The sequence below is a fragment of the Mus caroli genome, unplaced genomic scaffold (genome assembly GCF_978045245.1).
Source record: "Mus caroli unplaced genomic scaffold, Mus_caroli_1 scaffold_6, whole genome shotgun sequence".
Classification (NCBI taxonomy): Eukaryota; Metazoa; Chordata; class Mammalia; order Rodentia; family Muridae; genus Mus; species Mus caroli.
In genome coordinates, this window is record NW_028227261.1 from 45,639,302 (window position 1) to 45,651,507 (window position 12,206).

Sequence of the window (12,206 nt, forward strand, 5' to 3'; positions counted from 1 at the left end):
TAGTTAATATCCTAACCCTACCTTGAAGAAAACTCTGCTGTAAATTGTAATAAGGCATCTCCTTCATTTTCTGCGTTTTCTGGCACTAAAAAACAAACAAAAGAAAAAACAAAAACAAAAAAAAACAAAACAAATAGACACAAAAAACAAACCACATAACATCTAATCCCACATATAAGAAATATATTTAATCAATAAAGAGGAAATAAAATTAAGTTTAGCTTCTGTGATATATCTGATGGGACATTTTTAACATACATTAGTAGATTTTATTAAGCAGAATAAAAAAGAATCATTAAGAAAATTCCAATGAATAGATACAATCCTATTAGGCATCTAAATAATTTAAATGTCAGTGTCAACTAGGATTTCAATTTTCTTAGATATCTTGTGATTAAATTATATAATATTTTTAAAGAATTCCCTAATTGGAAAATTGCCAAATTTATGTAACTATTATATCAATTTCTGTCAAAAGTAGCCCCAATTTTACCAAATGGATAGGCCACAAAAAGGATTTACGTTAGAAATCATTTTGCATATAGCATCCTTTCTTATTCTCTATCACGAATCTCATAAGTGAAAATGAGAAAGATAGCACATATATTCTACTTTGTTAATGGTAATGGTAATCTTACTACTCATCTTCACACTGACATCTCTGACAAATGGTGAACAAGTACTACCAACAGAAAGTACGCTGTTTGCCAATCAACTTCCAAGAAAAAGATAAATAGAATTGAAACTAATTATATACTGAGATGTTTACTAAACACTTTTGTCATTTTTACAAGCATTTTGAAAATCTGGAGGCTTAGTAAAAAAATCAGAATTCAACAGACTCTAGTTCTAATGAAGCAAGTCTATTTCTGAACTTACAGAAAGGGGTTTTAAAGTCCACTATTATTCGTAAGTTTAATTCTAGAAGGGAGAATTATAATGCTTTTCCCAAAGAGCTACGAATACTCACTCATTGGAGATTTTCTCAGGGTAGATGATGCCATGCCAAATACTTCTCCGTCATCCACTCCAAATTCTGAAGCATCTTCAAAGTCATCTCCATCACTATCACTAACCATATGAACATCCGTGCTTTGCTATTTAAGGAAAGTCCTAATTAGATTCAGACTGATTTTAACATATCAAATTCTAAAGTTATATAATTGCAATAAAATAAAAACTTCAAGTATGAAACTACTAAAGTAAAGCTGTTTTTTTTAATTCAAAACTTTTCATTTTAAAGCTCATTAACATTTCTAAACAAAATGAAAGGCAGTTACAAGCTCAACAAAGATAGAGATTTCTGTGGTATACTACTGTATAGTACACAAATAAATGACAAATGGGTACAACTAGAAACTCAGACAAATTTAAGCTATGAGTCTCTCAAACGGCGCACACTATGTGAATCTGGAAAACAGAAACAAGGCAGCATTCAGACTTGTCATTTCCTGACTGCAGTAATTTTCAGTAAGACAGACATTGCTATCTTATCCTTACAGTGTCATTAGGAGATACATAAAACAGATATGTATGAAATTTCAATTGAAAGCTACTAACCATGAAAAATAGTAGCATGTTTTAATTCAGTAAGGTATTATTCAGAATTTACTATGTGATTGCCATGGATAAACATACCCTACTTATTCTGTATCAAGAACATGTTGAAGTTTAACATATTATAGTGGGCCATCACTGGAAAGAGAGGCCCATTGGACTTGCAAACTTTATATGCCCCAGTACAGGGGAATGCCAGGGCCAAAAAGTGGGAGTGGGTGGGTAGGGAAGTGTGGGGGGGGGTATGGGGGACTTTTGGGATAGCATTGGAAATGTAAATGAGGAAAATACCTAATTAAAAAAATATCAGCTTCAAAATAAAAACCTGTCTGCTATTCTCTAGATTACGATACTATTCTAAAATGTTAAGATAAGACATTTGAACTGGATAATGAGTACCAATAAATGTTTAGGCTTTGTCTAAGATGAGGATCCAAGCAAAGCAATTGGCTAAATGGCAATCTTATGTTCTACATATGGCCCACAAAAATTATTCAGGAAATAAATTTTTTACCTTCTAAAATATGGTGCTATGTACTTAAGTTATAATATAACTAGAAACTATTTGACATGAGTTTAACTTAAAATTAAAGTTAATATTGTGTGTAGAGGTAGTTCTGCGTGTGTGCATTTAATGTGTGTGTGTGTATGTGTGTGTGTGTGTGTGTACATGTGTGTGGGCTAGAGGACAACTTTAAAAGTAAGACTCCTTCCAGTATGTGGTTTTCAGGCATCAAAGTCAGGTCGTCAGATGTGGCAGCAAGTGTTTTTATTCACTGAAAAATGTTGCCACCCTGCCTTTTCTTCTTTGTATCCATTTAAGAGACTGAGGACACATTTAAGAGAACTGCTGAAACATTTTAAGATACTACTATTCATTACAAAAGCCTTGCTGTTTATATGTAAAAGTAATGATTAGGATTGTATGTATCCTAATCAGCCTTAGAATTTTGTTCTACAAAGTCAAGATTTCCCCCTGGTTTAATGTATCTCATTTTTTTTTTAATTCAAAACTCTTTTCAATTTAAAAAAATCATCCATCCGTCTGTCTGTCTGTCTGTCTGTCTGTTTACTTATCTGTGTATATGTACATGCATGTACCATAGTGCACATGTGGACGTCAGAAAGAAAGAAATTTGGAAGTTAGTTCTCTCTCTCTACCATATGGGTTCCAGGGATGGAACTCAAGTCCTCAGACATGGTTTCTATATCCTCTGCCCCTCCTGTCCATTTTAAAGCAAATTGGTAGATGTCCTCTTTAAAACAACACACTAAGATGAACATCTACTATACACTCCGTGTTTCTCAACCTGAAGGTTCAATGACCTTTTCACAGGGGTCACCTTCTGCATATCAGATATTTACAATTTATAACAGTAGCAAACTTACAGTTATGAAGTAGCAATGAAAAAAATGTCATGCTTAGTGTCACCAAAACATGAGGAAACTGTATTAAAGGGTTGCAGCACTGGGAAGTATGAAAACCATTGTATAAGATGCTTTTGACTCCCCAGGTGTTTCATCCAGTCAAGTATCTGTAACATGAAGGTGTCTAAACTTTGAGGCTTAAAGAAGCACGAGCACAGAATCTGTAAGGTACCCTGCATGTTCTTTTCCGGTGTCCAGTCAGATTCATAGGCAAGTAGAAAGATACCAAGGATTAAACTGAAAAACTCCTCACTACTTCCACTAGCTTGCTTAGTAGTATTTACCACTCCAAGAAGCATCTGATTGCAAACGAAGGTTGAGGAACACAGAAAACTGGGAGTAAGCAATATCCCATATGCATTGCTTTCTTTTCTTTCTTTTTTATTTTTACTTCATTTCTCTTATTGTCTTGTATCTACTGTGTTTCTCCAAAAGGAGTCTTTAACACCATTTCCTGTAACAATGGAGCCTCAATTCATAAACAAGGGCTTAATTTTCTCTATGACACAGTATATAGTTTTTATACAAACCATGGAATTTCCTTAGAATATCAGAAAATGAAATCGTACAAAGACAACATCTTTAAATGGAGGTATCTAAAAAGCCAATTTTATTGAAAAAAAGTATATTTCAAATATGAATTATTGAAGTATCTGCAAGAATGAGCTGCTTAATTATGTATAAGGAACTACCCATCTCTTCACATTTTCTTATCAGCTACCTAACAGGTTAGGAAAAGCTTTTTTCTTAAAAAAAAAAAAAAAAGAGAGAGAGAGATAGATAAACAATCTTTCGCCCATTAATATTTGCTGATAAGAATAGATAATCTTTTGGTATCTGTCACAGTTGCAATAAAATTCTTTGAATCTTGAGAATTTATTATGATTTTAAAAATAACTAAGAAAATTTTAGATTGTTTTGTCTGTTCTATTAACTCATTCACTTTGCAAATCTCCATTACATTCTTTACATTCATTCAAAAGAAAACAGGCAGCAGTATATGATTTATGCAGGCAATTATAATGCTGAGCCATAAATGTTATGACACATATGCTTTAAGGCTAGCAAGCAGATCAGGAAAATTTCCAGGAGGAGATGATAGCCAAGTTGTTTGAAATAAAAATTTAGAACTAATACTTAACATTAAAACAAAACAAAGTGAAGCAGATGTTCCCTTTGGCAGACATGTATGGACCACTTACATGATTTAGACATCAAAGCACCACACAATGTGTGTACGAAATGAAGATTCAAAGACAGATCTCACTGCTGCGGAACACATTTGGAAACACTGGTACTGAGAAGAGTTGCACACTATATGGGAAAAATCTAGCAAAGAACTTGATATTTAAAACTACAGAATTAAGAACAGCAAAATGAATGATGGGTTTGGGGTGTAGCAGAGATTGGATTTTGAGTCCTCTCTGTGAGATGGAATTCATGCCTAACACTGTTCGGATGGACAAAAACTTGAGACCAAATAAGCCCTGGGCCTAGAGGACACTACTGATCTGCTAAAGAGACATAGCAATAAAATGACTCGTAACAACATTCTGCTATACCTAAAGATCAGTGCTTCACTCAGCTATCATCAGAGAAACTTCATCTTGAGTGGGAATTAAAACAGAGATGATAATTGGACAATGTGCAAAGAGTGAGAGACCCTGGAACACTTAGTCCTGAATGGAATCTCTTCATCAAAACCTCCCCCCTCAGAGCTGAGAAGTCTACTCCAAAGAGGACATGGACTGATTCTAAGAGTAAGGGGTGATAGAGGAAACAGTGTCCTCCAGATACAGCAGAAATTATGCATATATATAGAGAGAGACAAAAGAAGAATGCATGCAGTGTCTGAACATGTTCAAGCCAGAGGCCCAGCACTGTGAGGGGTCACAGGCTCTCATTCAAACCAAGAAGCTATCTGTAATCGGAACCCATTTGGAAAGAAAAAAACGTTCTCTCCAATAGCGTTTGAGTGGATATACTAACCACACTTTAGGGTAGACCTCATGGACAGACATGATAGTCAATACTAATTTATAGACCTTTTGTCTCAAGATTACTTTGCTTAGGCATCTTTTGTCTTAGTGTTCTTTTTTTATATGTTGTGGCTTCCATTTTGTGGGGGTGTGTTTGTGTTTCTTGTTTTGTTTGTTTTTGTTGTTTACTTTTTAATTTTTAAAGAGAAAGAAAGAAAGTGTGAATTTGAGTAGACAAGAAGGATCTAGGAATTGGAGGAGGTGAAGCTGAGCAGAATATACTGTATACCCCAAAAAAAAACTTTTAAAAAAATTTATTTGAAATTAAAAAATAATTACATCATTTCCCCCTCCCTTTCTTTCCTCCAGCCTTTCCCATCTACCCCCTCACTGGTTTTGTATTTGTTCTCTCTCTCTCTCTCTCTCTCATATTCATGAATTTTTATTGCTACATACATAGATATGCATTCTTAAATACATGAATACAATCGATGAATCCATATGTTACTTATATGAATCTGATTTCAGAGTTGACCACTTGATACTGGATAACAATTTGGGTGCTCTTTCCTGAGAAGATGGCATTCCTTATTTGCTCAGGGTTCTTGGTCTAGGGTTGAAGCTCTATGAGATTTCCCCTTTCCCTGTTAGCATGTCAATTGGTATCTTCCTCATTCAGGTCTTGTTTAGGCAGCCATGTTCAACATTGCTGTAAATTCTCTGATATTTCAGGGAGACAGAATTCTCACAGGAAATTCCATTCTTCTGACACTCATCTTTCAATTGTCTTCCACTATGGCCCCTGGGGTATAGGAGTCCTTGTGGAGATGGATCAGTTGGGCTGGGCTCCACAGGTCACTTGATCTCTGTGATTCTTTTGATTTGTTGTGGTTTTCTATAATGGTTTTCTCTCTATCTCTTCCAAGGAGAGATTTTGGTGGAGCTGTGGCCTGTACTTATCTGTGTACACTGATTTTTAAAGCTTAATTTTTAAAAGTTACATTTACCTTAAAAATGTAACTATGAAAAACTGCCCACAACCAACCAAAGAAACCTTAATTTATAATCAAAAGACTTAGAGCTACGTACCATATGATATTGCACATAAGTCTGTGTTCACTGTATAGTACACAGAACACTGTAATTGCAAAAAGTGACTAATACAAACCCCTAAAGTTCTGTGAAAAGTCAAGGACAGGACATAACATGCTACCTTACGAAAATTATTAATATAACCTAACTTCAAGAGATTAATTCAATTTCAGTCACATGGTAAGAAGCCAGTGGTGAGTGAATTCAACAGAAAAAGGAAGTAGAGAACCTTCTAGTATAGCTTACTGAAAAAGAAAAGATTTCATTTGTGGGGAGCTAGATTTGTAGGATTTATTGAATTTGATGTGGTGTGTGTCTCTGTGTGTCTGTATATACACAAGCATGCCAAGCCATATGTACCACAGTTCACACAGAGAAGTCAGAAGAGAACTTCTAGGAGCTGGTTCTCTATTTCCACTGTGTGGGTCCCAGGGATAAAACTCAAGTTGTTAGGCTTAGCTGGGCGTGGTGGTGCACGCCTTTAATCCCAGCACTCAGGAGGCAGAGGCAGATAGATTTCTGAGTTTGAGGCCAGCTTGATCTACAAAGTGAGTTCCAGGACAGCCAGGGCTATACAGAGAAACCCTGTCTCGAAAAAAACAAAACAAGCAAACAAACAAACAAACAAAAAAACCAAGTTGTTAGGCTTACTAGCAAGCACTTTTACCTGTTGAGCCATCTGCAGGAGTTTTTAGTTTTCAGTTTTGTGTAGTTTTAAGATGAATTGAGAAAAGACTAATAGAGCTGGAAATGAGAAAAAACAAAAACAAGAAAGACCTATGCCTAATAGATCATTATTAACACAGATCCAAAACAATGGATAAAATACAAACTCAGATAGTGAATAAGCCTCTCAATTAACCAATACAGATATAAGTTTAATGCTGACATAAAAATAAATATTTTTAAAATGGTGGAAAGCGAGAGTTCATAAAAATCCTAACCTATGAAAGAAATAAAAGTTGTCCAAATAGGAAAGAAATAAAAGGTCTGAGCTTGTCAAACACATGAACGTTGAGTTCATAAAAAGCAAACCCAGTTTGAAAGTATCAGCTGGGATACTTTCAAAGAACTATTGAACCAGTGTGCAGTACAACAGGTATTACTGCATTAGCATTGGGCACTGATGGGAATTAATATGTATAAGGAGATGGGTTGTTGGACAGAGCATGGCTAACTACAAGCTTATATATAATGACTAGGATAAGCATTAAAAACAATGATGAGGACACAACTGACTCCATAACATGTTTACCTCTGGTACAATGCCATAAACATCTACCTCGTGACTCGTATGTCCTCCTTACCAAGTTTTAAAACTAGAAATACCCACTCTCAAGCTTTCAGTAAACTCATGAGTTCATTTTTAAGTGCTTGATTATGTCTGAGAAGCATATATGTCTGTTGTAATATCAGGAAGAGGCTATTTGATTTGAATGTGTGTGTGTGTGAGGGTGTTAAAAAGGGTCTAATGCACCATAAGCTATAGATTCACTATGTAGTGGTATAGCTGGGTCTCCAGGTAGAACTATTTCCCATTTTCTGAGGAACCTCCAGATTGATTTCCAGAGTGGTTTTACCAGCTTGCAGTCCCACCAGCAATGGAGGAGTGTTCATCTTTTTCCACATCCTCGCCAGCATCTGCTTTCACCTGCGTTTTTGATCTAAGCCATTCAGATTGGTATAAGGTGGAATCTCAGGCTTGTTTTGATTTGCATTTCCCTGATGACTGAGGATGTTGAACATTTCTTTAAGTGCTTCTCGGCCATTTGAGATTCCTCAGTTGAGAAGTCATTGTATAACTCCATACCCCATTTTTTAATAGGATTATTTGGTTCTCTGGAGTCTAACTCCTTGAGTTCTCTGTATATTTTGGTTGGTAAAGATCTTTTCCCAATCTGTGGGCTGCTGTTTTGTCCCACTGACAGTTGTCTTTTGCCTTATAGAAGCTTTTCAATTTTATGAGGTCCTGTTTGTCAATTGTTGATCTTTTCATGAGCCATTGGTGTTCTGTTTAAGAAAATTTCCCCTGTGCCAATGTGTTCAAGGTTCTTTCCCAATCTCTCTTCTATTAGAGTCAGCGTATCTGGTTTTATGTGAAGGTTCACATACAACTGGACTTGAGCCTTGGAAAAGGATATAAGAGTGGATGAAAAGATCGGTATGACAAGAACTCCAAGTCTCTGAAGAAAAAAATTGAAGAGGACCTCAGAAGATAGGAAGATCTCCCATGCTTATGGATTGGCAGGATTAACATAGTTAAAATGGCTGTTTTACCAAAAGCAACCTACTGATCGATCTCTCTCTCTCTCTCTCTCTCTCTCTCTCTCTCTCTCTCTCTCTCTCTCTCTGTGTGTGTGTGTGTGTGTGTGTGTGTGTGTGTGTGTGTGTCTGTTCAAAGGGCAACAGGTCCATCCTGATCCATGAGGACATGTTCCAGGATCACTAATGGATGCTTAAAAATGGTACCATACACATATATCTACAATTTTTCCCTAAATAGCTATATAGGAACTTAATGTAATTTCCAACATAACTAAAAATTTTATCATGTATTATTTTTGCATCCATAACTTTTATGTCTAAAGCATAGTGGCCAAACTGAATGAATTTCTATTATCCCTTTCATGGTTTTATGAAAAGAAGATCCATTCCCAAAGCAGATCTTAGTAACCAAAATGCAGTCTATATAGATTTTCTGCAGATCAACATGAAAATGAACTTCCACAAATTAATGCTGTTTAGATGAATTAATGACTTTTGAGTTCCTAATTTGATACAAATAATTTTAGGAAGAAAGTTTAAGAAAATGTTTTCAGTTGTTTTGTCAGAAAGATGAAGTAGTTAGAATAAAGAATAAAATGTGCCCACTCCTCATAGAATAGTAAGTAAAGGTTGCATTATAAGAAAAACAATGAACTCTCATAAATTACACTACAAAGACACATAGTCTTGGGACAAATTTATGATCAAGGAAAAACATTCATTCTAGATCAGGTACAAGGATAAAGCCATGGGTGTGCACTGTGATAAAACAAAGGCATGTTAAACTGTTGCTTTGAACTTATAATGAGCTTATAGAATGAAACAATGCTTTGAACTTACTATTGACATCCTTCTGTAATTCTCCTTTTGTGTAACATTTGGGGGGTGGGGGTGGGGTTTGGAGACAGGGTTTCTCTGTGTGGCCCTGCCTGTCCTGGAACTCACTTTGTAGACCAGCCTGGCCTCGAACTCAGAAATTCAGCTGCCTCTGCCTCCCGAGTGCTGGGATTAAAGGCGTGTGCCACCACACCTGGCTTGTGTAACATTTTATCTAAAGGTATTTTGTCTGAGAAGGAATAAGAAAGCCATAGAAAAGAAATAAAGTATGGCATTTGGGGCTCTATCCCATCCACTAAATTTATATCTGTGGCATTTTGGGCTCAGCCCTATCCATCAAATAAATATATATGACTGTATATACATATATATGTGTGTAGGTATATGTGTATGTATATAAGTACACATGTAAACATGTGAAAATGATAGATCATATGGTTGGGCCCAGCCAAAGTGTCTGCGTGTGCCCACACACATGTATCTGACTTTCTTTTTTCTCTGTGAAATTGCCAAAAGTCATCAGCTTTTAGTCCCAGAACAGAACAGTGAGAGTTAATTTGCCAGAAGCCAAAGCTTCTGACCTCAAGAACAGTACTAAGAAGTTATAAGAGGTCATCAGTCTTTGCCTATGTCCGATGCTATGCCCCTCCCTAGTACCTTACCCTGCCAGATATGGCCCCTGGCAGCGTTGTAATAAATCATAATAGTAATGATTTCTTTCCCAGCCTCTTAAGACCAACATCAAAGTTAGGCAAGGAAATATTATCTATAATTATGGAATAGAATTAAGGCAATGCCTTTTAATATCTTATGGCCCATATACACACAGACCTTCAAAGCAAATATAAAATATACCCCATCTTTTCTTCTTCTTGGTATTATTCTTTAGAGTCTGTGTGTACTGCTCTCAATGAATAAGTCATCTGCCAGCTTTCATTTTGAGTACCTTGCTGTAAGTATAAAATTTTCTAATTTAAAGTTATAGAACTTTGAAGCTCAATTCCAATAAAGGTAATAATTATATAGGTTAAAAAATCCCTTTGTTAAATCGACAATTCCATGTAAAAATCATCTTAAAAAAACCAAACTATCTAAAATCTGTATGTTGAAATGTGAAACTAACAGAACAAGAAACATTAGTAATACTCCTGCATGGAAAGTTTCTGCCTTCAAAATTTGACTGTGACATCATTCACGCTACATTAACATTACCAATTCACTGCTGTGGAGAAAAAAAAAAAAAAAAAAGAGGACAGGAAGTGGGCAGATGAGTGGAGGAATATATGCCTTCAGTTCAATGAAAAGCTGGAAAATAGGCTTACCTCTTCTGATTGCTCACGGGTCTGTACAGGTGAGGTTCTTCTTCCCACAGTTAATCGATGGCAGGGATAGGAGAGGCCTGACTCAGCAAGACACATCTGCAAAGTAATGTGCATAATTTTATATAAAATATAACTTCAATAATTTCTATTGTTTTCTATAATTTTTAAGCTATGTTAGAAAGCTATTAGCCTGGGTATAACATTATAAAGAAGGTTTTGACATTCTAAAACTTTTCACCAAGTAGAATATTCTGGTAACTCAGGCATGCTGGCACATGCCTTTAATCTCAGCACTTGAGAAGCAGAGGCAGGTTTATCTCTGTGAGTTCAAAATCAGCCTGAACTATGTACAGAGTTCCAAGACACCTGGGACTGCATATATATTGAGACATAGTCTCAAAAAAACAAAACAACAACAACAACAACAAAAAAAAACACTGTAATCAAGACTAATTTTCAACAGAAAACAGATGAGAGAAAATAGAAATCATATACTAGGCCAAATTATATATACTTGCCCTCAGTATAAATATGTTAATGGACTCATTCATAGAAGAGGATCCCTGTTCCCTAGCAAGAACATATGGAAGAATATGTACCAAAGCCCATGGTGTTTTTATGACACAGTTACAATGTTATTTATACATCAGTACTAACACACAATGTTAAGGATTGATTATAAAGGCTTACAAACCTAAAGTGTATGTAAAGAAATTACTTGGTTTACATTCTAAACACTATATAAAAAAATCTGTGCTGTTCAGCAATAACAATTAAATAACATATATTTATGTCTATTAAAGTTTATAGTACGTCTGATAGTAAATAAAATTAATTTTGAGGTTTAAATTGAAATTGGACAAGCATAAAAATCTGACTGGAGTTTAAGTTTCATAATTATCAATTCTCTTAAGGAAGTAGTCAGATTGTAAGAAAATGAACCTAAAAATTTTTGTCTGTTTCAGAATTAGTGTATCCACTCAGAAAATACAAAGTAAAAAAGTAATGTGAAAGAATTGTGTTTAACAAAACAATTTTATATGCCAACAGTTCATAATGATTATCAGTAACATATTTTTGTATTGTAGTGCATGCTACATATCATTTATTCTGTAATGGCATTTTATTCTCATGTTATTTTGGTTAACTTCTATCTACAGATTATTTGTATTTCATATCACCTAACTATGTAGGAGAATTAGAACAGTATTAAGGTAAGCTGCAGAGATCCTCAGTGGATAAGAACACTGTTCTTCTATAGGACCTGGGTGTGTACATTCTGGCATTCATGGTAAATCTACTTCTGTAGGAGCCATTGTCCTTCTCAGGCTTCTGTGTGGTATATGCACACCATACACTTACTTGCAGGAAACACTCACACACATAAAATGAAAATATATTAATTCTTAAGAACCAAACAAAACAATGTTAAGGGTAGACATAGAGCTTAGTGGAAGAGCACACATTCTGCATACTCAACTGATTTCCAGCACTCAAGACATTAACACACTTAGCCTTAAGAAGGTATATGTGCCTCTGGCAAACTGGAATGTATACATGTACTCAATTTAATGATGATGTAAATCAGTGTTTCTTTTATTATTGGAAATAGATTATGGTAACATTGACACACAAAAATTATTCTTTGGTAACTTTGGTGAGATGTAAATTAGTGTGAATTAAAGTGAAGAAATCCAAATATCTATAAATTAATACATTCATAGGC

The 12,206-nt window shown here is 35.2% G+C and overlaps 1 protein-coding gene across 1 annotated transcript in view; it reads right to left on the bottom strand.

Annotated features, from left to right (window-relative positions):
- Window positions 1-12,206, bottom strand: part of Faf1 (Fas associated factor 1) — a 298,892-nt gene that overhangs the window by 119,482 nt on the left and 167,204 nt on the right. The window contains exons 9-11 of the mRNA XM_021160394.2: window positions 10,481-10,576; window positions 971-1,097; window positions 22-85 (exon numbers count right to left, since the gene is read on the bottom strand). Of these exons, the coding sequence (XP_021016053.1) occupies window positions 22-85; window positions 971-1,097; window positions 10,481-10,576 (287 nt within the window). The remainder of the gene's footprint in view (window positions 1-21; window positions 86-970; window positions 1,098-10,480; window positions 10,577-12,206) is intronic.